The 26,224-nt window shown below is 31.2% G+C and overlaps 1 protein-coding gene across 4 annotated transcripts; it reads right to left on the minus strand.

The window, feature by feature from the left end:
* Window positions 1-2,293: 2,293 nt before the first annotated feature.
* Window positions 2,294-26,010, minus strand: LOC128169675 (basement membrane-specific heparan sulfate proteoglycan core protein-like). Of its 4 annotated transcripts, none has more exons than XM_052835778.1 (15): window positions 25,887-26,009; window positions 22,980-23,321; window positions 21,248-21,517; window positions 20,628-20,897; window positions 17,854-18,114; window positions 16,058-16,345; window positions 15,488-15,778; window positions 14,353-14,475; window positions 11,885-11,903; window positions 10,919-10,971; window positions 10,554-10,575; window positions 10,150-10,214; window positions 9,852-9,870; window positions 9,628-9,707; window positions 2,294-2,617 (listed from the first exon to the last, which is right to left on the minus strand). In XM_052835778.1, the coding sequence occupies exons 1-15, from the start codon at window positions 25,963-25,965 to the stop codon at window positions 2,550-2,552; spliced, it is 2,250 nt and encodes a 749-aa protein (XP_052691738.1). In that variant the 5' UTR covers window positions 25,966-26,009; the 3' UTR covers window positions 2,294-2,549. The 4 variants fall into 4 exon arrangements, 3 of the variants coding, with proteins under 3 accessions (XP_052691738.1, XP_052691737.1, XP_052691739.1); XM_052835777.1 differs by having other exon boundaries at window positions 9,622-9,707; XM_052835779.1 differs by lacking the exon at window positions 15,488-15,778 and having other exon boundaries at window positions 9,622-9,707; window positions 25,887-26,010.
* Between the last annotated feature and the right edge of the window lie 214 nt (window positions 26,011-26,224).

Below are 26,224 nucleotides of genomic sequence, written 5' to 3' on the forward strand. Positions count from 1 at the left end.
CTGTTTGAAAATTTCATGAATTTCTTATTATAATAAGTATGTTTGATAACGAGAAGACTCCTTCCTTAAGTGAAATACTTTTTTACAGCTTCATACTTGTTTTCCCTATGAAAAACGTTATGCTCTTTTAACTATTAAGATTTTCCTTCCATATGGATGCCCTGTTCCAAGTTTGGTTGAAATTGGTCGTGAGATCCGGGAAAAGTAAAAAATGTTATTTTTTACAAACTGAGCGACTGAGAGACTGACGACAAATTATATAGGAAAGCTTAGTTCAGCTTTTAGCAAAAGAGAGCTTAAAAACCATTGTATTGAGTTAAACAATTACTTTTTAAAATTTAGATTTTTCTAATACAATAATTTAGAAAGGACTATATGCGGTATTACGCATTTTTTGTCCCCAAAATTGAAGTTTTCTGAAGAGTTGTAAAAATAAGGTGGCAGATAGTTGAAATCATATTGAAAATAAGTGTGTAAAAGGTTATCACTTTATTGACGTCATAATGTAGAGATGACGTCATGATAATTGTATTATTTTGATAAAATGAGATTTTGTGGCAAACTATGGGTGTTTTCCGATGGTTTTTCGACTGGAAAACATTGAGCGCAGGCTTGCTCAAGTACCATTTTTTAGTATGATGTGTATTATTAGTAAGAAACACATATGTTAAAATCGTACTTGAGCAGACCTGCGCTCAATACTTCCGCTTGCAAAATATTGACAATATTTTCATGATTTTGCAAAATTGTGGAAATTCAGTCATTTAGGTGGCGTCATAGATAATTAACGAATGAGTAATGATGACTAGAATTAAAATAAAAGTGATAGGCATCCTCTGTACACTGTTTTATGGAGATTTGATTTTTATACGACACTATTTAAAAATTGGTTAAAATTGGGGGCAGAAATTAAACCATACCAAATATAGTCCTTTATTTCATTTATATATCAGTTTTCTTTCGCTAACACGTTAAATAAAGTTTCAGCAATTTAGATTTTCAAATGACATTTACAATATCTTGATTTAAACTTATTTTAAACAAATTATTGTTTCCCCGATTCTTCTTTTTAGGTTTCTTTTAAAAAAATGTTTTCTGAAAGATATCAAAGTAATATCCAACTACCTTTCCCCCATCTCAAATCATTATGGACTTTCTGTGACTCTTTAAGATTATAGTTGTACAAGCCTTAAAAACTCAAAGCCTATAGTAGTCTTGTTATATACTTGTGTATCGAATAAACACAATATTCAGGTGATGAAGGTATATTGCTACAAAAGTAAGGAAAGTTGACTTAAGAAAAATTGAAGTCACTGCGTTTTGTTGTTAGGTTACCATCAGTGTTCATTTCCAGTAAAATATATTAAATATGAAACAAATGACGCAGACACTGTAACAATCTGTTGGAATTCTTATGGGTACCAATTGTGCCCCATTGTTAGCAGACCTATTTTTGTATTCTTATGAAGCAGATTCGTTTGAAGTCATCTATTCCTAAGTTCTGTGGTCGATACAACGACTTTGTCAGTACAATCTTCAACTGGCATGGGTCGCATGCTGACTGACGTTTTTCATACTAATTGTTAGACCATAATTAATCACCTAATTGTCTACGGACTTTTCCGTTTTTTCCCGATTACAACAAAGAGCACACGGCGGGTGTGACTGGTCAGCAGAGGGGGCTCTCTCCTCCTAAGTACCTGATCCCACCTCTGTCTTTTTGGAGGTCCGTGTTGATCTGCTTTGAATTTGTGTTTCGTTTTATGGATTTTTGAGATGGTTAACGGTTTGTTATTGTTTGTTATTTTTTCACTTGTAAATCTAGGATTATAAATTTAATCTTCCGTTTTATGATAATACAAGGTATTATTACAGGCGTTACTTTTGGCCTTTAAAATTATTTCTCATGCTATTAAACAAATTTATCACGACTTCATACACTATCATCATTTGTTTCCAAAATCAATGAGGTAAGTCCTGAGTTTTATTTAAGGCTTGGTCCTTAAGAAGTTTAACACAACCTGACCTCAAAATAGAGGGAGTATATTAAAATATAGAGAAAAATATTTTGATAAAAAAAATTCAGTGAAAAGACTTTTTATCCTGTTTTTTACTTATATAAATTGCGTAAGCTTTAACAACATTAGAACGTCCCAGAAATAAGTCATTAGGGGTTTTGAAAACAGACTAAATCACAAATTGTGGAATAAATCTTTAGTGTAAAATATTTGTATTGACAACTCAATAATAATATTGAAAACCTAATAATTCATTTAATATCTGATCATGTTGATAGGCTACAGCTGAGTGAAATTCATACAGGTAAAATGCAATAAATGGGATAAAAATTAATTATATAAAACAATAAAAGTATTTCAAGTTTGAACTTCGAAGACTCATAAACATTTATTCGACATAAAGTCACTACTGTACATTCATGTAATATTCATGTCTGTAAGTCTAATAATCATAACATGGTCTATCAGAAGACAAGGACACCTTTTGCAATACTTCAAAGAATGATTCAGACAAATTCCGGTTGTAGTGGTTTACTTCATAAATGATGTGTTAGCATATTCTTCAGCTTTTTGGGTCATGGATTTGTCATCACTTGATTCTACAAAAAATTCCAATAATTCAACAAAAGTTGACACTATGATATGAACTAAATATCAAATGGATGAATCTAAATATACATCATTTATATTTACGAGATTTACGTGCTTTGAAGGAACATTGTCACGATTTGAGCTAAAATTTGTTGTTTCTTGTATATAATGCGTAAATAATTGTTTATAAAGGTATTTTGAAAGTGGAACCCGGTTTGGATGTTGGCTGTTGTGATGAGCAAGATACAGTCTTCAAAATTCTTTAATTCTTTTTATACCCGCACTTTCTAAAGAAAGTTCGGGTATATTGTTGTTACCATGTTCCGTCCGTCCGTCTGTCCGTCCGTCCGTCCGTCCGTCTGTCACGTTTTACTTCCTCAAACTGCTCTTACATCTTATAAACCAGCAAACTGAACTCTTGGAGTTTGATTTGGGGTATCATGTTGTTTTGTAAAAAGGTTTCAAAAATTTTCTGTTAATCCTGGGGGTCAAATAATTGGTAAAAAATGACGTTTTTTCACAAAAAACCTTCTTCCTCGAACTCCTCCTACATTTTCAACAGTAGACAAATCATCTTTTGGAATATATTTTAGGGTATCCTATAGATGCGCAATAAGGTTTCGGAATTTTCAATTTTGTCCTGGGGGTCATTTAATGGCTGAAAAATGACGTTTTTTTTTTACAAAAAAACTGGTTTCAAAAACGTCACTTTTTTTGGCAGTAGCCAAATTATCTTCTAGAATATGATTGGGGGTGTCATATTGAGGCGTGATCAGGTTCCAGAATTTTTTTTTTATTAAGGGGATCAGTGGGCAACAAAAAATGACGTTTTTTGGCCAAAAAAATATGGTTCCCAGAACTCCTCTTACAACTTTTGGAGTAGCTACGTCATCTCTTGGGATATAATTGGGGCTGTCCTATAGATGTGCAATAAGGTTTTAAAAATTTTAATTTCATCCAGGGAGTCAAATAGTAGCAGAAAATTGACGTTTATTACTAAAAAACAAAACATTGATCAAAGAGCTCCTCTTATGATTTAATGGATAGACAATCATATCTTGGGATATGATAGGGACTGTTATATAGATGTGCAGTAAGGTTTTAAAAATTTAAATTTCATCCAGGGAGTCAAAAAGTAGCATAAAATTGACGTTTATCACTTCAAAAAAACATAGATCCTAGAAATCCTTTTATGATTTAATGGATAGACACATCATATCTTGGGATATGATAGGAACTGTTCCATAAATGTGCATTACGGTTTTGAAAAATTAAATTTAACCCTGAGGCCCATTACCTACCGGTACATACCTTTTGATGCCCTTTAAGGATCAAGAATATATATGGTTTAGGGGTGGGGATCTCAACCGTTTTCGAGATATTCGTGCACTTCCTGTTCAAGGGGGGTCATGACCACCCCCAGGGCCCATGACCTACATACCGTTTGATGCCCCTTGACACAAGAAACAAGAATATATATGGTTTAAGGGTGGGGATCTCAACTGTTTTGAAGATATTAAGGGACTTGCTGTTTGAGGGGGTCAGGACCACCCACAGGGCCCATGACCTACATAACATTTGATGCCCCTTGACATCAGAAACATGAATATATATGGTTAAGGGGTCATGATTATAACAGTTTCTGAGATATATAGTAATTTCAAATTCCTGGGGGTGGGATGACCCCAGGGGTCAGATCTAATAAACCCTATATATTGCCAGTAACAGCCAATATATGATTATGAAAACCCTATATTATTATCTTTGTCCGTTTTCAAGTTACCATTTACAATAGAGTCTACGATTCTTCCTACAAGGTTCAATGTTAGACCCCACACCCTTTTGACACCCCCCCCCCTCCCCCGAAAAGTGGTTGTCTAACCCAAAATGAGAAAAATCAAACCAGGGTGCACAACTAGATATGCAGGCCTATCATATCCTAGAGTTTTGTACAATTCTGTTCAGCCATCTCTAAGAAACAAGTTCAGAACATGTATTAAGAACCGTACAAAAACAATAAGTCTTCAAATTTCACTCGGGAGACTTAATAATAAAGATTAAATAGAGATAGGATCATCAAACATCAATAATTTAAAGATAATTGACAATTTCTGATTCTAAGGGGGTCAGGATGACCCCTTAGGATCATGACTTACATGCCATAATGATCTGATGCGCCTGCATGACCTAAGGAGGAATAATATCTTTGGATTAAGGTGGGGATGGTTTTTATGATATTGAATAATTTCAGGAAGAGCACTTGGGATCATGACCTACATACCATCTTAAATGCCTTGAACAAAGAAACAATAATATAATATGTACATGATATATGATCGATCAATTTAAGAACACAGATATAGATCAATCATCATTCTCTATTTTATTTTATTTTTTAATCTTTTTTTTTATGTTGCTACATTTTCTAGTCAGTTATGCTAAAGATATTCCATTTATGGTGCTATTTTTTCCTTAAATGTTTTTAAATTCAAATTTTGTAATTAAATTTTTCCCTTCTGTGTAAAGGAAACGCATTTAGAGGATGATTTATTTTTGAAAATAAATTGCGAGATTTGAATTTTTTAACTTCTCTTGTGTATACTGAATTTGAATTTGTATTAAAAAAATTTTAATGTACACAGTAAGGACAGACAGTTTTCATTTAAAGTTATCAATTAATACTAGCAAACTAGCAAATCTGTCTTTAAAAAAATTGTATGCAGCAATGATTGACGAAAGTTATTACAATTTATGGACAAGTGAATGTTTGCTGCAGGCTTGCAGCAAACTTATTTGCATGGTTAAATGTTTGCCACAAGCTTGCAGCAATGTTCTTATCTTGTTCGCAGGAATGTTTGCGGCAAGTCTGCAGCAACAATTGCGGCAAGTTTGCAGCAAACGTTCGCAGGAAGCTGTTCTTAAATTGGCATAGGAATGTTTGCTGCAAGCTTGCCGCAGACCTCATTTGCATGGTAAAATGTTTGCTGCAAGCTTGCGGCAAGTTTGCTGCATGCTTGCAGCAATGCCTTTCTCTCATGGAATAAAATTTTAAGTTTTGCTTATGTCTGCAGCAAGCTTACAGCAATGTTTGCTGCAAAATTGCAGCAATGTTTGCCGCAAGCTTGCGGCAAGTATTCGCAGCAAGCCCATTTTTTCGGTAAGGGAATTCTTACATCTGTACAGTAGCACATTTTAAATCATTTCTTGATTGCAAAAAATTTTCTCTTGTAATTAACATTTTGGAAATTGCTTAAGGTATCCCACTCCTCAATGTTCTTGTATCAAGAATTTCTTGAGAAGTATTCTATTGAAATCTGTAGACAAAACACACTTAAATAATACAAAGATAATGGGAGGTCAGTGTTCATCCCTCTGAGTTATGGTCAATTAAATTTGACCTTTTTGAACCTAAAATGCGATTTCAGCCTGATTAGGATTTGTTGTCAGAATTTTTGATTAAGCAAACTTTTTTTCTTAAAATGTTGTTTTTAATTATGTACAATGGTCACACTGAATAGAGGGATTATGCAAAAAAAATTGCATGAAGCTGCATAAATGTTTGTATGACCTTTTTGCACTTAAAATAGACAATTTTTATAATAGTTACAATTTGATTTGAAATAAAAACATTTTGAATATCAAGAATTTTAGAAGATTAATCCAGTTTGCCTACATATGTATTCAGTATCATTTTGACATAATAAAACATGGGGGTCAGTGATTTCAAATTTTAGATACATGGCTTCAAAGGTAAAATTATTGCAAAATTTGGCTTAAAAAAATTCAGACATTTTCTATATGTTTCGTGGGGTCAGAACAGTCCCATAAGGTCATGACCTACATTGTATTTAATGCATTATAATACATTAGGAAAGAAATACTCCTTCCTTCCTATTATAACTCATATGAAAATGATAAGTGTCTACACCTACTTACATGTAATACACAAATTTAATAAGAAATTGTTTATACAGGGTCAATATGGGGTCAACTCAATAGAGCATGATCATGCAGTCTGACAAATGAAAAAAATAACTTTTGCAACTAAAATGACAGAAACTTTACAAATGCGATAGGATAGGTAACGATGATAAGCTTATTTAAATATTAAAAGATGATGATACAGTATGCTGTCACAGGGAGATCACATTTAGAAAGTGAAAGTAGAACTTATATATGCATGCTGGCATCTCATTATATTGCGCTACTGCTACTACATGTATTATGCTTACCTAAATTGGTCAACATCATAATGATAATCAAATTAAAACACAATAATGAATTCCTTTAGCTGATCTTAACTAGGGGCCTAATCCTTTTCTGCATACGGAAAACACAGACATGTATGTATGGGTGTTGCTAAAACGCGGAACGAAAAACGGAACGGAAAGCGGAACGGAATGGAAAATAGCACCACTTTTATCGCTTAAAAAGGGTATAGACTGGCCAGAAACGATTTACTTTGTATCTTTTATTTATATCTAATGAATGATTATCAACATGTTGTTATCTTATTAATATTCATATGAATGTCTATCAATTATAGCATTGTATTCATTCGGCTTTAGTTGAGTACGAAACGGAAAAATCAAATGTATACGAATTATGAAACATTTACATGATTAAACGAGTAAATTAGCTATAACTTTTTACTTATTTTACTTATATGGTATTGCTGGCATATCAGCGTAACGTACGCAGTTAGTGAAAGCGTTTTATGCGTGTTTTGAGTATTTTTATATTTCAAATATGATGATGTACATGTATATACTTACATCAAAATTGAATTGTCGGTGTTCTAGACGATCTTTTATCATACAAACGATACAGTATCATTGAGATGGAAGAAAAAAAACCGTAGGACTGACGACATTGAAAATAAAAATACAGAAAACATTAAAATATACCCGGTAATTTGTGAAACTAGTAATTTGTGAAACTAGTATTTTTAGCAATGCAATTTTGTTTACGTTTGCATTACTAAGCAGTTGTTTATTCCAGCAGCTATATACATATGATCCGAATAGAGAGCTCTAGACGTTGCCTAATTTGATTTTACGATTATATATTGGGACTATAGTACGTCGATCCCAAAATATTCATGCAGCACATTTGGACGATTTATAATGGAAAATGTTGACATCTTTTCTCCATTTGGAAGTCACTCAGAAGACCTTGCACAATTTTTCAACACTATAATCCGGGTCTGTTGAAATGCAAAACCCCGTAGACTTCTTTGTTTTTTAGCCGTGTATTTATACCAGCTGATAAGCTAGAGAGGACGTTTTAAAGAAAGAATAATGAGAATGTGTAATGCTTCTAAAAGAGAATCGCTTGAACCCTGAGGTACATATAAATATACAGCAAAAAGTTAATCGTGGATATTTTGGGACAGAATATAGTGGTCAATGCATGTGCTGTTAATTTTGAGGAAATAAATAGTCTTGAATAAATAATCTAATATTGCTAATCTTTCAAAAAAAAAATAAAAAGGTAGATAAAGTATATCGTTTTAGCATGATTAACAAATCTATAAGGTAAATAACATTAGATAAGATTTTCCGTTTTCCCTTCCGTTCCGTTTTCCGTTCCGCGTTTTAGCAACACCCATGTATGTATACACGTGAACCCATCTAATCGAAGAGCTGGGTAAAACTAGTACCCGCTAATGAGACATGCAGACCTGTGTTGTGTACGTAACTTCAGACAAAGATCATTCATTTGTAACATGCATGTATTTTTATGACCTATTCTTCAAATCCACTTGCACTATTTTATTAGGTAAATAACAGCTTTAAGGTGGTGCAGGACACCTGCATATTGTGATGTACATGTATACTTTCTATTTAGATAAACAATAAAGTATAGCAAATATTGATTAAATATTTACCCCCCAAATAATGTTACCTAACATTGAAGCGCAATGGGTTTGAGCGTTTACATGTCTGTAAGAGCATTGGGGTCCAAGGTGTATTTTTGGTACTTTTACAATTGATATAAATGAATTTTCATGGGGAGGGGGGGTGTCTGGACCCCTCACTCCCACCCCTTCTCTAAATCTGTGCACACGATGATGTTCATGTAGGCACACAGAAGCAAATCTAAAACTGGCAACCGCCACGGGGAGGGGGCATAATTTAATTTTTAATTTTGTTTGTAATAATTATATAGACCATTATACTTTCTATGACATAAAATGTTAAGATTATTGATTAACTGAAAATTCAATGCAAAAAGTTCTACCCCAAATTGCACATAAAGTACTGCTCATGTCACGATGTGTATTATCATATGGGAAGGGATCTCATCCTTCAGTTATGAAAATTATAAATTTTAATTGTATTACCGGAGCTTGCATATAGCCTTCATTTTTAATTAAACTGGTACAAAACAGTGTTATTTAGGGGCAAACACATGGTGCGGGTATTACTGTCTAATGACAGCATCTAGTTTTTTTTTGTAGACAAAGATCCTGCTAATATTTTATAGTTGTATTTCATGCAGGTGATATAAAATCAATAAATTAATTGATAAACTAATATGCTACTGCACAATCTATTCTGATATCTTCAAATAATAATCAATAGAATCATAGTTTGATACTGTTATGATACCGTTATAATGATTTCCGGTGCGACCATTGGTGCTAGCGCAGCATATGATTAATTGAATACTTTAGGTGCATATGTCAAAAAAAAAATAGCAGCGTTTACCAAAAAGATGCAATAGCGTGAAAAAAAATTAATTCTATTTCTTCTCTTGCTTTTAATCATTATTTATTATTTGAATGCTACTCTGTATAAATTTGAAAATTTATTTATTGATCAATGAGAAGAACTGCCGTTCTATTCTACGTCGGTCTTTAGACTTCTTTACATCGGAATAAAATTGGAACTACATCTTAACTGTTTTTAATTAGAATGGCAGATAAGTTAATGTTTTATGACAACATACATTTGTTTTGCAACAGCTGAAATTAATAAAACAATTGTTGTCAAATATTAAATTGCACCTTTACTTTTCAGTGGAATCATTTTCTCGATGGCCTTTCCTTCTCCATCATTATCAACACTTTTTTGCAGTTTTTCATATAATTTTCTACAATCAAAATAACAAATGTTTAAGACTCTTTCTGACATATATGAATTAAGCAGATAGATAGATAGATAGATAGATAGATAGATAGATAGATAGATAGATAGATAGATAGATAGATAGATAGATAGATAGATAGATAGATACTCGTTTTTTCCATGATTATCTGTAATATAAAAATAATTTTTAAATAGTGTTGATGCAAATTTTTACAAAGACATTATTTTAAACAGAACGATTGAAATACGAATTTTCTTTACAATTTTTCCCTAAATGAATATGGTTGAACCCTCTATGAGAAGTCATGAAATATTTTTTCATCTAGGATCAAATGAATTATTATGAAAAAGGATCATAAAAAATTATACTTTTTAAAAACATCCTTTTGATTCATAAACAAGAAAAAAATGTATAATTTAATCTAAATAAGAACGATTTTTTATACCTTTCTTCAAAATATCCTCGTATTGACTGGCGTTTTCGTTTGGTGCTAATTCGTCATACATGTTCCTGCAAAAAACGCATCAAAAATCTTAAATTGAAAAAAATAAAATCATAATTAATAAAATTGGACTAAACCTATAATTTTTTTCTTTGAATAATTGAACTCGCAGTGTGGTTCTTAAAAAATGAAATATTTACATAATTACTTATTTTTCAACAGAATACTTACTGCATACGATTGTTGTACATATCAAATGTAATAAAATGATGAATCATATGAATTTACATATAACAATGTGACATAAATGTGTTTATATTTGTATTGAATAAATATATTCAAAAGAATAATTGTAAACAATTTAGCCATACAATAACAAATTCAGCATTCATACCAAACTCACACACCTTTCAGTATGTTCCTGTTGTTCTGAAATGGAACAATTAGATTTTTTAACAATTTGTTGAAAATATCATTTAAATTTGTATTTTTTAAACATATATGCATTTATACAAAACTATATATATAGAAAAATTAGGCTTAGTAAGTATTTTGTATCAAATAATGGTTGTTCTTCGAAGGAATTTGACAAATTTACATACTTTGGTTTTTGTTTTGAGTTTTAGACAACCAATTAGATTTTTTTATAAGATAGTTTCAATCCCTATTCATATTTTATAAAGTTATCGAATGACTGCAGTGGAATAGATTCAGATAATTTAAAAAAAAGAGAGAGATTAATTAAAATTGTATTTTCAAATTAAGTCTTTACCTTTTATGGTTGTATAGTTCGATGTTTCTTTGTTTGGGTCAACTTTTATATCTCTAATTTAAATAGATATCACTTAATTAGATATTATATAATTACAAATGTGTACCAATACAATATATAATTGTTTCAAAATACTCTGAGTTACGTAACTGAACAATTTGTTATTAATATCTCATACCTAGAACTTCAAAGAAATTATATTTCATCCTAGCAGTGTAAAGTTTCAAGCTCATATATCATGTAAGATTTTTTTGTCCAAAACAGAAGAACTTTATAAAATGAGCTGCAACTTAGATTAAAAATCAAGGAAAACTTAAACGTCAAATAGAATCATTTACATAAATTATTTCTTTTTTTTTGCACAAAAGCATATACAAAAATTTGGTTAGCTGTTTAAATGTAGTTATACGAAATTTTCGGGTCGACAAACCGTAGAGCTACAGGTCCACTCATACAAAACTGTATATTTATTGCACACAAAACGTTGCGCACGGTTTTAGACTTATTATAAACTAATTTAAATTGGAATATATTCTGTAAACATTTTCATACTAAACACCTGAGACATTTTACAATAATTGGCATTACTATACTTGCCTCTAAATAATTTTAACCCTCCTCACCAGTTCCGTAAAAATTGTCGGGTTTGTTGACATGGAAAAACGGCGACTCTTGATCCCGACTTAAATTTAACATGCTTCACTTTTCGAAGTCGTTTGGGTAGTTTAGAGAAAACGTTTTTGGCAATTTAAGTTGTGAATCAGTAGCAAAATGGCTCATCAATTTATGGTTAGAAATATTACATAAAACATTCCTAATTTAGTTTTAATAAGGCTAAACCGTGAGCAATATATCTATACAGTTTGTTTGTATAGGTGGAACTTTACAGTCCGTCAACCCAAATTTTTCATAGAGCTACAGTTCTGCAGTTAAGATTTAGGTAGAGATTGTATAAAAAAACCTTACGTATTTCTTTTTTCCAACGCTACAATGAATCAATATTAATAATCATTTTCTTTTTAAGGTTAAGGTTGCTAGACACACCAATATATTATTTTATTTTTTATTAAATGAGATTTCACTCACAATAATTATTTTATAATTTTTGTATTTTTTAATAGAAACCGGAAAACTCGTTTTTACTTCATACAATATATTTTAGAACTAATGATTTGCTCTCGGTGCATTATACAATCATCTATAAAATAAACTCTATTACATTTTTGATAAATCAAATATTGATGAAAATGAAAAAGATTAATTGAGGCTATTTATTAAACCAATGGATAAAGTCTACAAAGGAACTGTCAATCGCATTACACTATTGCCATAAAATCATATTTTAAGAAAAAAAACTGAAACGAAATTGTGAAATTCAAGAAAAATATGTCAATCTAAATTTGAAGCGAACCCAATTGTAATTAGGGTTTCACAAAACATCAATATTTTATTTGATGTTTCAATAAAGAATCTTTTTTCAAATATGATTTCACAAAATAGAGACCGATATTGGCTTTTAGTTATTTTTATTTTTTTTTTTTGTATATTTTTAGTTAGATTTGGAAAAAAAATGTATTGACTGCAACCAAAAATTTTTTAAACGAAAATGCAAAACCTTTAAAATATTGAACCAGTTCTGATTGAAAAAACTGACACCGATCAAAATCATTTTAAAACTGAAATTTTGCCAAAATAGCGGCTTATTGTTTTAGCTATATTCAGACGCACTTTTAATTGTAAGTTTTCAGATGCTATGTGCTGACTCTTTCGTCTAAACGCGCATAACAAATGAAATTGTAATGATCTTAATTTTGAAAACAATGCAATAAATCTATAAAACTGAATTAAACGTTAATAAATTTTTGACGAGTTTCCGGATTTAAGTATTTAAATATATTATAGTTGCAAACAATATATTAAAAAACAAACAAGAGGCCAGTAGGCCTTAACGGTCACCTGAGTAGCATATAACCCATTCACAAACTTGTCGAGGAGTCTCATGTTTGTATATAATTAGGTTTCATTGTGGAGTGGAAAATTATAAATTTGTAATGACGACCACCTCTCTGCCTGAAATCTTTCAAAAAGAAATGTAAAACCTATAAATTTGGCGAAAAACTTAGAGATCTGGTCTACAAAAGCATGAATTCAATTTTTCTTTCAGGTGTATGAGAATTAAGAAGATAATTTTTAAACATTATATGCATTAACACCAATGCTTTCATTTTGGCTCTACCCTAGAGTCAAAACCCATACTCCAGGGAACATGAAATTTAAAGTTTTAGTAGAGGACTTCGTGGTAAAAATAATTTTAAGTCAGTTTTTCATACAGACGTGTAGAGAAGAAGATTTTAAAAAATATTACGTCAACACTATATTGCAATATTGCCCCCCCCCCCATATCCTGAGCCCCTGACCCAGGGGCCATGAATTTCACAATTTTTGGTAGAGGAGTTAGTGGACATTACAACCAGGTAAACAGTTTTTTGCCAACATGTGTGGAGTAGACAAGAGGATTTTCTAAGATTTAGTACATTTTAACTATAAGGCCATATTGGCCCCACCCTATAGCCTGAAACCCTGACACAGGGGTCATGAATTTCACAATTTTTGTAGAGGGCCTCATGAACATCATAATCATGCGTTTAGTTTTTAACAATATAAATGGGAGTAGAGAAGAAGATTTTCTAAGATTTAAAACATTTTAACTATATGGCCATATTGGCCCACCCTAGAACCAAAACCCCTGACCCGGGGGCCATGAATTTCACATTTTTGGTAGAAGGCTTCATGAACATCACAACTAGCAATCAGTTTTTCCAAACGTGTGGAAGTAGAGAAGAAGATTTTTTAAAATTTGGCTTTTTTTCATATTCGGCCTTACCTGTAGCGCGCCGGGATGGTAGAGGCATGAATTTTACAATTAATATTTCTCTTGCCATAGAGATGCCTCACACAAAAAATGGTAACAATCAGCCTTGTAGTTTTTTAGAAGGAGTTAAAAATGTAAAATTGTTGACGCACGACGGACGACGCACGACGACGGACGAAAACAGATAGCAATAGGTCACCTGAGTTTTCTCAGGTTACCTAATAAAAACAATGTTGTGAAATCTTATTTTGACGTTTAATATTTTTTACGAGCTTTGATAACTCACTTCTAGGTATCCGATCGAACTGAGCTTTACTACTGATCGTTTTACAAATCAAGCAGCGGTTTAATAGTCTTTGGACAGTGAATTTCTAAGTGATTTTAGTGTAATGTATTTCAAAATATAATTGATATGATTTTTCATAAATATGCTGTTGGAGAATTGTATCAAATTAGCCTTAATTGTGGATGTGAAAAAAAATAAATTTTGTCAAGTCAGCATAAGTCCGGTATAACCGTCCGTGGACAACTTGATTTGTGGTAAAGAATATAAATATATTACCTATTTTAAAGATACATGTGTATCGTCTGTGAACAAAAAACACAACAATCAGTATAATCGTAACCAACACCAGCGACCCTCCAACACTTCCAGCAACTACCGCTGTCAGAGAGCTTGCTGTTTCTGTAAAAAAGCATTCATGATTCCATTAATTACTTCTCATAGTAAAATGGAGCGGGGTTATTTTTTCCATAAAATCAACGCAACTCATTCAATTATGAAAGTTGAAATACCTGATCACACAAATATATAACAAACATGAACGCAACTTTGTTTTTACGGCAATTCAACAGAAATATCGTGTGGCAATACCAATAACCATTATTTATCTTCTTTTTCTTTTTTGTTTTAGTGGGGTTTTTTTGGAGGTGGTGTTTTGTTTAATTTATTTTTTTTATCATTTAAACTGTTGTATCAATGTTGTTACAATGTTGAAAACACGACATTAACTGAATTTAATATTGATATTTGAATGTTCTATCTGAAAAAGTAAAGAAAATATGAATACATAATCTTTATGAATTCTCATAATTTTCAATCATTAATACTACCGGTTTTAAAAGGGCGAACGATCGTATGATATCAAAATTTGAAGTAGCTATGCATGTCTGTAGAGCTAACCAACTCGTTTACCAGGCTTCTCTATCAATTCAAGGCTGTGCTCTTACAGAAAGCTCATGAAGTTTAATTTTGAACATGTAATTTAAAAAACAATTAAAACGTTGAATATATGAATACAGTACATCTAATTGATGGGTCTTATGCATTCAAAACACATTTTCAAAAACAAATGGTATTTTTAAAAAAAGGAAAAATGATATACATGTAAATTGGCATTGCGTGCTGAGTACGGGTTTGTATTAAGATTTTTAATGCAAAGTATGATTAACGTTTGTGATATTTTTAGAATTATACTTGATTAATGTAAATTTCCCTTTAATACTTATTCTTTTTCTGGTTATCTTTCAACGTTTTAGTGTCGGTTGGATAAATAGATAAACATTATGAGAAATAAATGAATATTACTTAGAAAGTAATTTGTTGCATGATTCATTCTAGCTATTTGAAAACTGAAAATTCTGATGTATAAGAATTCAAATTACACAGGATCAGTTGACAAATAATTCAATATAACCTTTTGCGGTGGTGCAGCTGATGGCTTTTGAGAAACTAGATCCATGACTGTTCTTTGCCGACACAGAAAACCAGTACGTCACTGACGGTTGAAGACTGCTAACGTAAGTAACATGAATTTCATTTTCACCCTTGTCGTTTAGACCATTGTAGAGATTAGTTCCATCATGGCCACTCAGAGTAATCACAGTAAAATTCTGAGTGTCTCCGCCATTGAATGACGATATCCATTGAACTATGGCTTCTGTTACTTTACATGTTACTTTTATATTTCTGGGAAGGTCTGGTTTTCCTTTATATACACAAGAAACCAGTAATGCCATGGTAATATGGTATGAAATACATATATGTATGCTTTAAAGATGCTTCTTGCACATGAATAAGACACTGTTTGAAATTCTCAAAAGACTTTTAAAAATGTCAATTACTTTTAGAACTTGTTCCACATACAAAACAATTTTAATCAATATCCGTTTAGCAAATTTAGTTAAACTAAAATATTATGTCCAAAACAAGATTTGTTCCCTTTTTAAAAATTGAATAAAAGTAAGTTACATGTCTCTATACTTACTTTGCTTAATTACATTAACAGTTACGGTTTTTTCTCCAAACATGTTGCTCGCTCTTAAATAATAAACCCCAAAACTACTTTTCTCAACAGCATGTTGTCTTATTCGAACTGTGAAGTTATTCACTTTATTCTCTGTGATGGTGGTTATCATCTGATCGTTCCTTGTTCCGTTTTCATACTGTAACTCGTATTGAGGCTCTGGATATGCAATTATTATGGTTGAGAACTTAATGCCGGTGGTGCAACTAACTGCAAGTGTTATATTTGTGATATCTGGCGTTGGTTTACCTATGAAAAAGCAAAATATATGATCATACCTTCAACTCTTCATTGTGTTTCCACTTTGGTCAAAAATTTTCTACATACAAAATATTTATTTATACAAATATGGAAGGATTTTTTTCCCGATAAAAATGTACAATTCATTACTGATTGATAAATAACCTGTATAGCGAAGGCAACTCACAACTTTATTATTCACTACATTTCCGTTATACATAAATTATCAATATGTATCATTTTTTAGTATGTATCAGATATGTTTCTTTTCGAGTGTTTTCCTCAAATACCGTTCACAATTACATGTATTATGCATGTTTACATGTATGCGAGCTTGTTATTCGATTACTAAATTGCGAGTAAATTGATTGATATTGTAATAATTTATATACTTGGTATCATTGTGAGCTCTTATATCGGTCAGTGAAATTTAAATAAATTTTACCATATAGTTTAAATATATGTGGGAAAGCACAGTCTTCAGAATTATGTAATCATAAATTCGATTGCTTTATTCCGACTCATGCAATCAATAAAGTTCAAATGTTAGGGTTTGTACGTAAGAAAAAATCTACACATGTTTGTGTCTATTCAGTGTAGCATGAACATAGACAATTACTTTTTTGAAAATGAAATATTAAACAGGATTGTGTTTTCTTGTGTAAAATTGTCAAATTCATTGCCAAGTTCATTTTTTTGGTAACAATAAAGTACGATAATCATAAACGGTAATAGGGATAACTTCAATCTTGAAATTTCAAACACATGATACAAAATAGAATAAAAAAATGAAATTCTCAAAACTCGTTGTATAAAAGTCATATAATATCATATATTCATTGTTCAAATAAAACGAGCAAAGAATTAGATATTGGCAAAGTAGTAAAAGACATATCTCGGACATATCCAGTAAACACGTTTACACCCAGCCATATATTAATATTGCACATTACAGTTAACAAAAAAAGATTAAGTACTTATCGTTATTTTTATTTTCTTCAATTTGTTTTTATACATATCCTTGAATACACATTCTTTGTTAGAGTGTATGTAACGCATGCCACACTATAATGTCTTTATTCAACTTGTTCATAATAACACTAGGGAAACAAACAACTTTTTAAAACACAATAACCGATATAGCTTACTCGCAAAGGTAAAAAAAAGAAAGTTGCTGGGCAGTGAATGGGAATAAAATCCGAGTTTGAATAAAAAACATGGACGGCTTTAGCTTATTAGAAAGTAAAATCTTCAAGAGAGTACTTAATTATGATAAAATTTCATGACATTTTCAAACGCGAGTTTTATTTGTGTTAATTGCTTATTTTTTACACGATCTATTTCATTACTTTCAATTATTTATCTACTATGTTGCACGTAAAACCCTTATTTATGTCTACATATCCATGATATAAAATTTTACAATAGATATTTACTTAAGTTTAGGTTGAATATGAATACATTATTGTTGATACTGTAATGCATCACGAACTGTTTTAAGCTAATAAGAATCTTACAGTTTACAATTAATTCCACCCTTGCTGTCACTGTATTCCCGATTCCATTACTGGTCACAAGGGTATAGTTCTTGGTATCTGTACACGTGGTGTTTTCGATGGTGTATGAAGCAGTTTTCACTGAGGTCTGGGTTTTCAAAAGTTGTGTTCCATTATACCAAGACGCATCTGACAAAGGATTGCTTACTATATATCGAGTTATTGTGAATTTCTCACTCTCATTTACTACTTGTAGTGATCTCCTCTCTATTGTGGGTTGGTCTAGAAATAGAATAACCAATTACAATAGCAACTTTTAAGCTTGATAAGATTATATTCTTTGACCAGCATGCCTACAGTGTAAAATGTGAAAGGATTGTCTTTGATATGTATATATCTACACGAGCGTAAGGATTTAATTTAGAGAATTAAGGATTGTCATTTTTTTTCCCCATGAAATGGTTAATTTTTTTATTTGTTACAATTTCAAGAAATAATTTGTATTGGATATTTGTATAATTTCTGTGGAATCATTTAAATTCGTGGGGGCCAATTTTCGTGGATTGTGACTTTTTTGTTCATTCACGGGGATGTAATTTCGTGGATGCGTCGGTTACTGTGTCAGTAACAAAGATAGCTCTTCCTAAAATTGTTTTCATTGAGGATTTAAAATTGTGGGAGAGGACTACCCACGAATACCACGAAAATTGAGCTACCACGAATATTAATGATTCTACAGTAGATGGTAAAGTAGTATTTAATCTTTAATTTTGCGAAAGAGCGACAAAAATGTCTCCTTAATTCAATGTGCATATGCAAAACCAGATACAGTCTTATTTTCAATTACTGTAATGTGTTATATAAACGCCCCAGCTGCAGTAAGATAAGGTAGTCCACAATACAAGGTGTGGTTAACACAGGAAAAAAAAAGTTGTTTCACTCTGTAAAAAGCTCACTTTCCCTTATAATAAGATGAAAGGTTAAGTCTGTTTTGGATAACCGTTTTCATATAATGTTGATTGATTTTTTTTATACCAAAAAGTACAAAAAACTAACGATATATTGTAAAACTTTTATCTAAGATTTGGAATCTCTTTCACACATTCCCTAAAGTATTAAATCATATGGTCGACTCATGTTTAAGAATGTGTTAACGGCTATTTATTATCAGCCTTTAACTATCAGCCTAAAATAAGAGATGTTCATTTAATAAACTAATCGAAATATTTGATATACAAACCGCCATTTTGATAAAACGGTGACCAAACTAGATTATTAAACAATAAGTTTTCTTCATAAGTCTATGAAGATACTAGTTAGCTCAAACACATCATCATTTTGAAGTCTGAAATGAAATAAATCAAGGTACTGAGAGTACTGAAAGACGGGGTCTTTAAAGTTTGAATTTGTAATTGTCATGGATTTCCTCGAATATGCTTCCAAAATTTATGAGTTTGAATAAGTTGTTACTATCTATGTTAATTCGGCTTTTTTGCAATTGTCTGATACTTTTCTAAATTTTACTCAATCCCGGCCTTCATAATTGTAGAAAATTGACACAACGGTATATTATGTGATTTAGACCCCAAGGAAAAATTTTACAAATTACTACTAACCGGGAAAATCAAACAACTATATCAAAGTAGACAATTTTAATCATTAGATTTATTTAATTTTGTGATCCAAGGGAAAATCCACAAGTCGGACGGTATCCATAATAAAAGTATTATGAAAACCCCGAAAACTCTAAAACTGCTGAATTAACAAACAAAGTGAACATTTGCAACCGATAACAAACACAGGCACCTGACGTTAGAAATATTCTTTACAATAAGATTCAAAGAACTTTGACAATAAAAAGATTTGTCACGGTCGCCATTTTGATTTTAAGACCGACTTATCTGACACGATTTTCTTCATTTGCGATTCATGCAAAATAAATAGGTAAAAATAAACCCGTTCGCCACTTACTACTTTTTTGTGTAAACTCGTGCATCACATACACGTATTACGATACAGCCGTTCCTTTCATTAAAAATCATACTCGGAAAATCAGAGACATAAATAACAGATTGTCAACTCCGCGTGTAAATGTTACGGGACCAACCTTACTTTGAGAACTACAAGTGCAACATCAATCTTGTATAAGTCATTAAATTTGAACCTGATAGTGAACATGAACATGGACCTGTAAATATTTTAAGCATGTTTTATTTATGAAATATTGACAAAAACTCTTTATTTTGTTTTTAAATTACTTTTTTAAAACTTATTGACATTTCACAAAGTAATGGTAATGCATTTCTTTACTCGTGTAATGTAACTTCAAGAAAATTAAGTAATGGTTATGGTAATTTAATGCCCTAATTCATGAAGCATTGATAATGTAATGCATTATTTTACAATGTAATTCAACCCAAGCCTGATTCAAACTAAGCCGGAAAACACGAACAAGAATATTTTGATCAATAAAAGTTTGTTTTTTTCTAAATAGAATTTTGTTTATACACAGAGGACTTAAAAAGATTTAATGCGTGTTTTTATAATACATATTTACTGAAATGCTAGAAAACTTTCTGCACTATTTTCTTATGCGTAAACTCATTTCAAGTGTTCTACGCGTCCCTTCCGATTTGAGACTTCGGCTGACAGTAAACCAATAGACGGGGTCACGCGACTCCGTATAAAATTGACGAGCTCGCGACCACGCTTCCACATTACTTGAAAATAAAGTGTTATGATGTTCCCTATCTTTAAGCAGCCTCGGCGTTCCAAAATGATAAAAAAAATCTCACAAAGAACATTGACGTCCATGGACTGACTGTGTGTCCCCTTCTCTCCAATACTGTAGTTGTTCTCTGCTGTACATCTGTAGGTTCCAGAACTGGTTCGCTGTATGTTAGGTATATGTAGAATGGACCCGTTCTGTCTAAATCCTGGGTTGTTTTCCTTGGTCCAATAGAATGTGGTGGAATTAGGATAACCAGAGACGGCCTGACAGGTGACTAATAAGGCTCTTCCTTCTACTATGTCTTGTTGAGATAGCGTCTTTATTGTTGGTGGGTCTGTATACAAAACATGTAACGTGATCAATGGATATTTCAAAAATATATTAATTACAATATCAAGACTTTTCAATTTCGTGCATGTTAGTTAATAGTAAAACAATGCCCTTTCTAGTGAATGGTATTTAAGACATATTTGTTTTGTTCAATGAATTGGCAAGTATACTATCCAGAATTCAATCTAATTAGCTATTTCTATACACTAAACAAAACTTACGTAATATTATAGAAAGCTTATCACAGAAGAACACAAACCAACCTGATGCACCTAGATAAACTCATTAAACCTATGAAATACAAACACAAATTATTTTATAAATTTGTTCTGAACATCATAATCAGTGACCTACAAAGAACATTGACGTCCATTGGCTGACTGTCTGTTCCCTTCTCTTCATTATTGTAGTTGTTCTCTGCTGTACATCTGTATGTACCAGAACTGGTTCGCTGTATGTTAGGTAGATGTAGAGTTGAACCATTATGTCTAAATCCTGGGTTGTCTACCTTGGTCCAGTAAAATGTTGTCGAGCTAGGATTTCCAGGGGTGGCTGTACAGGTGACAGACAAGTTTCTTCCTTCTAATATGTCTTGCTGAGATAACATATGCACTGTGGGTGGGCCTGTTATTAAAACAGTACTGATATCAATGGAGAGTACGTTATTATGAAACATTTTCCTTTTAACGTGAATATTAAATTGATTGTCTTTCTTTTGACACAATGGTATCTATTTTTCCTATGAAAATTGGACATTTTAGTTGAAATGAATGTTCGTTGTTCATTAACAGTACTTGTATTTTCTAAAATGATAATTTAATGATTGATTTTAATTTTATAATTCATATTTGTTGAAGTTTCAGGCAGAAATATCAGGATAGATGATTTATGAAATAAAATAAAATTTGATAAATAGGGCTTATATTGTTTTATGTTTTCCAATCGAAAAAAAAATATAGGTCAAGTGTTTTACCTATGCACGGGATATTGCGTGGGCACGAAATTATAAGTCTCGTGCAATAGAAAACAAGTCATCAGAAAATAATAACCTTAGCTAGTATAGTTAGAAACAAACGTTTCTTTCTAAATAGACCTTCGTAGGCATGCACATTTTTGCATTACTGTAAAAAAAAATATATCATATTGTATTTGTTATTCACCATGAATAGTTATTTTCAATATTTTCGTGTTTCTTCAAGAAAATAAAATTATAACAAGTATAAACAATCATGGCCAAGAATACGCGCATTTTGCATATTTGTGTCCTTATCTTATACCTTATATTACATACCGCTTAAAAATTACTTTTAAAACAACATTACAGTAGACGAAACCCTAAAAAAGAGCTCGTAAAACTAAACTGATCTGTTTATGAATGAAAAATGACTAATAGTTCCGAAGTACCCTTACTTGCGCAGAAAAAAATAAACCAATTTTTAATATGATATTGAAATACAAATGTAGTACATAAATTGATTACTTATTTTAGTCTTTAGACGCAATTGATATATTTAAATCTGCGTACGATGATCAATTTAATTTGATTCCTACAAAAACATCGACTTATGATTATCTTTAAACATAAGTTAATGATGTCATATTGACTCGTTCAACTAATTCATTAATTACTATATATCATCAGAACAAGAAGTTAAAAATCAAAACATATTTACACTGGTTATGTATATGTTTATATTACAATCCATTCATTATTTATAAGATGTCTGTCATTTGAGGAATTTGTGTTATGTATTATTTCACAGGAATAAATCATCGTAACATACAATAAGTCTCAAAGTCACGAGTAGGAAAGTTATGTAGACCAAACACACCCCTCCAAGATAACCTTATTAAACTTTACAAGGCTTTGTGAATCATTATTCTCCAGTTGGATCACTTGAAAAAAATTAAGTTAATAATTATAAGCTCGTTTGTACATAGAGATATGTACGTATTGATTAAATCACTATTAAACCAAATCGCATGAAAGTATATATATATATATATATATATATATATATATATATATATATATATATATATATATATATATATATATATATATATATATATAAGTAAATCTTACTTGCTATTTTAATGATGACGTCAGAACTTCTGTAACCATTTACAGAATGAAACACATATTCACATCTCCACAACGATCCCTGTTCATATTCTGTCATGTTTTCTGCTGGTATAGTCAGAGTGTACACATAATCTGACAGACATGCGTATGTGTATCTAGGGTTTGCACTCTGATTAACACAGTCATTATTGAGATATCCGATAACAGCACATATAGCATTGTTTCTGTAAAATATTACACCTTTGGTAGTTTGTTCAGGGGGTACAAACATGCTACAAGTCCAAGTATAAGCCTTTCTCAGGGAAGCAAACTCTGAAGATCCCGTCATGTTGAATTGTTGACCTAAGTTTGAAAAATATGGTTTGCTCAAAATATATCGAAATTTTAAATCCCCTATTAATGATTTTTAATAAAAATGTAAGGGATTTTTTATTAAAAATCATCGCATTTGTGAGCTTGTCACGGATATGAAAGTAAATATTTGTGCCTGTTGACATTCCACAACTTTAAACTCCAAATAGTTTGATTTTATAAATAAGCAGTCGACAATTTCCTTTCTCGGACAATCCTTTAGCTGTAAGGTGTTCAAAATTTCAGTTTTATATGCGGCAAAATATAATATCGTCCCACCCGCCATCCCCTTATCTAAAAACTTTACTGCGATTTGCTTTCGTGTTTTGTTTTGTTTTGTTTTTTGTATACTGCATTTAGCATATTTCTTCGCACTTTAACGATACTAGAGAAATGGAACACTTTATTCGGTCACTTCTTTGCTTTTATATTTTGACACTGTTTCACTAATTATTGAAAGTCATAATGTCGTATAGACATATGTTGCATTTGTATTTTTCTTTATTGTTAATGATTTTTGTCGATATTGATACATTTAATTTATGATGTTCGTATACTTTTGGCAGACAGTGCATGGTTCGCTCAACGTGAGTCGTCATATTTTGTATTAATCGTTGATAGAGGGGCAGCCCCTACCTTTGATTCACCGCAGTCTGTTACGCAGAATGAATTATAAATAATAATACATTAAGGTATTCATTTTAGTTTACCAGGTATCATAGATGATACATCAGGTCTTACATTTAACTATCAAAAATTGTAGTTCATTTGGAATTTAAAGGAATTTGGAATTTGTAGAAAAAAAAGAAAGCCATCGTCTCTCAGATTAAGTTATATTAAAATCTCATTTAGAGAAAGTTGTTAATTTTTGCAACTATCACATGTGTTCGGATATTATTAATTCTTAATTTTGCCTTTATATGGCACCGACGAAATACAATCAATGATTTATTACAACATTATATATCAGATTCCATATTTCTAAAACATAGTATTTATATGGAAATGAAAACGAATTTATACAGATAAACAGTGAAAGAAGAAAATACAACATCTGATTTCTCATTGCATCATTTTGATTAGGAAACACTTAAATTAAGCTTTCAATTGTTACAAAAGACAGATCATATTACAATACTATAGTTGAGGATGTCCAACAATTAAATATTTCCTCAGACGATGACAAAATTAATAAGATTAAGATTAATAAGATTTAAATTAATTAAGATTGTAGCTGTGTTTAAAGTTTAAATTTAAGTTTGATTTGTATGGATTTCAGTTCATAAATACTTGTAATAATAAATGTGACTTCACTTACCCTCACCCTCACTAATGGTGATCGGCAAAATATGCGGTTTATAGTTATTGTTCAAATATTTTTAAAGAAGATTAAAAACAATTTTAGACTTATATCCCGGTACATATCATGTTGATTTTTAGATTGATTGGGAATTATATTGACCTCAGTAGATAATTTATATGCTGTCTTTGACATTCACATGCTAATGATTGGATTCAATATGAGTTTTTTTGGTAATTTTGGCATTCTTATGGCATTTATTTAGATAAAAAATAAAAAAAATCAGTTCATTATCACCAGATATCAATTTCTCACCTAAATATTTATCATTTAAATTCGAAATTATGCTTGTTCATTGGTTACAATAAGACTGTATCAAGTATTAAAGATGTCTTACTTGCTTTAACCACTGTAATGCTTTTTAGTATATTACTGCTAAGTGTCAGACTGTCATGTAAAGAATATATCCCAGCATCTTTTGATTGAAAATTTCCAATGCACACTGACATTATTGTTTTAGAGATGCTACAGTTAAATGTTGATTCATTTCCAAAGTTATTTGAAAAGATATGAGTAGATTGTCCATCAAACGATGCACAAAGAGGCAAATTTCGAACTCTGATTGCGTACGTGCCAAAAGAGTTGTTTTTGAAAAAGTCAAGGCAGACTCCAGCTCCTACCTCACAGTATACTGTATAACCTAAACATCCTGTAAAAATGAATATGCATAAGAATAATATATTTAAAACCTAGCTTGAACATAATTTCATAACCAACATTGCTTATACTGCTTTCAAAAATCTAAATATAAATAATTACATTTTCCAGTGTCTTTGCCTGTGATAACACTACGTATCGATTTTGTACTATATAACTCATAAAGCCAAATTGAGGCGCCAGCGGGGTTTGCTTATTTATATTTAAATATTTAATCGTACGATGGTTTTAAATTATATAAATATTTGTAATAAGGAATCATTCTTTGAATATTATGAGGTGATAATTTCGGTCGGGGCGTGATCAAATCTATCATAAAGCCCTTCGGGCTTTATTGGATTTGATCAAGCCCCGACCGAAATTATCACCTCAAAATACTCAAAGAATGATTCCTTATTCCTTATATAGAAACAAAAGTTCAATGCGTTTGATTCACAATTTGTGTATTTTAATGTCGTTTGACCTAGTTTTGTACGTAAGTCTCAAATGAAGAAGGAAGAAACTTTTTAGTTACGATAAATATGAAATGTTTTACTTACCCTCTGTAGTCAAAACAATGAAAAAAAGCCACAACAAAGAATTAAAATATGTGTTCCTGCCTATGCTAAGGTAAACCATGATTTAAGTTGTAAAAGACCATTAAATTATCAAGTTTCTTCTCTGACTGGGTTTATCTGTTTACCACTTGAATCAACAAGGAAGTTTTTCTTTGTGCTTTATAAAATCAAATCTTAACTTCACGACAGAATTTTATTTTTTTAAATGACATATGAATATGTATTGGCCTCCTTATTTAGATAAAAAAAAAACTTAAGGGGGTTTGCACCTGAAATACCAGTAATGCAATCATCCAAAAATATCTTGAATATAAAGATGG

The sequence above is a fragment of the Crassostrea angulata genome, unplaced genomic scaffold (genome assembly GCF_025612915.1).
Source record: "Crassostrea angulata isolate pt1a10 unplaced genomic scaffold, ASM2561291v2 HiC_scaffold_169, whole genome shotgun sequence".
Lineage (NCBI taxonomy): Eukaryota > Metazoa > Mollusca > Bivalvia > Ostreida > Ostreidae > Magallana > Magallana angulata.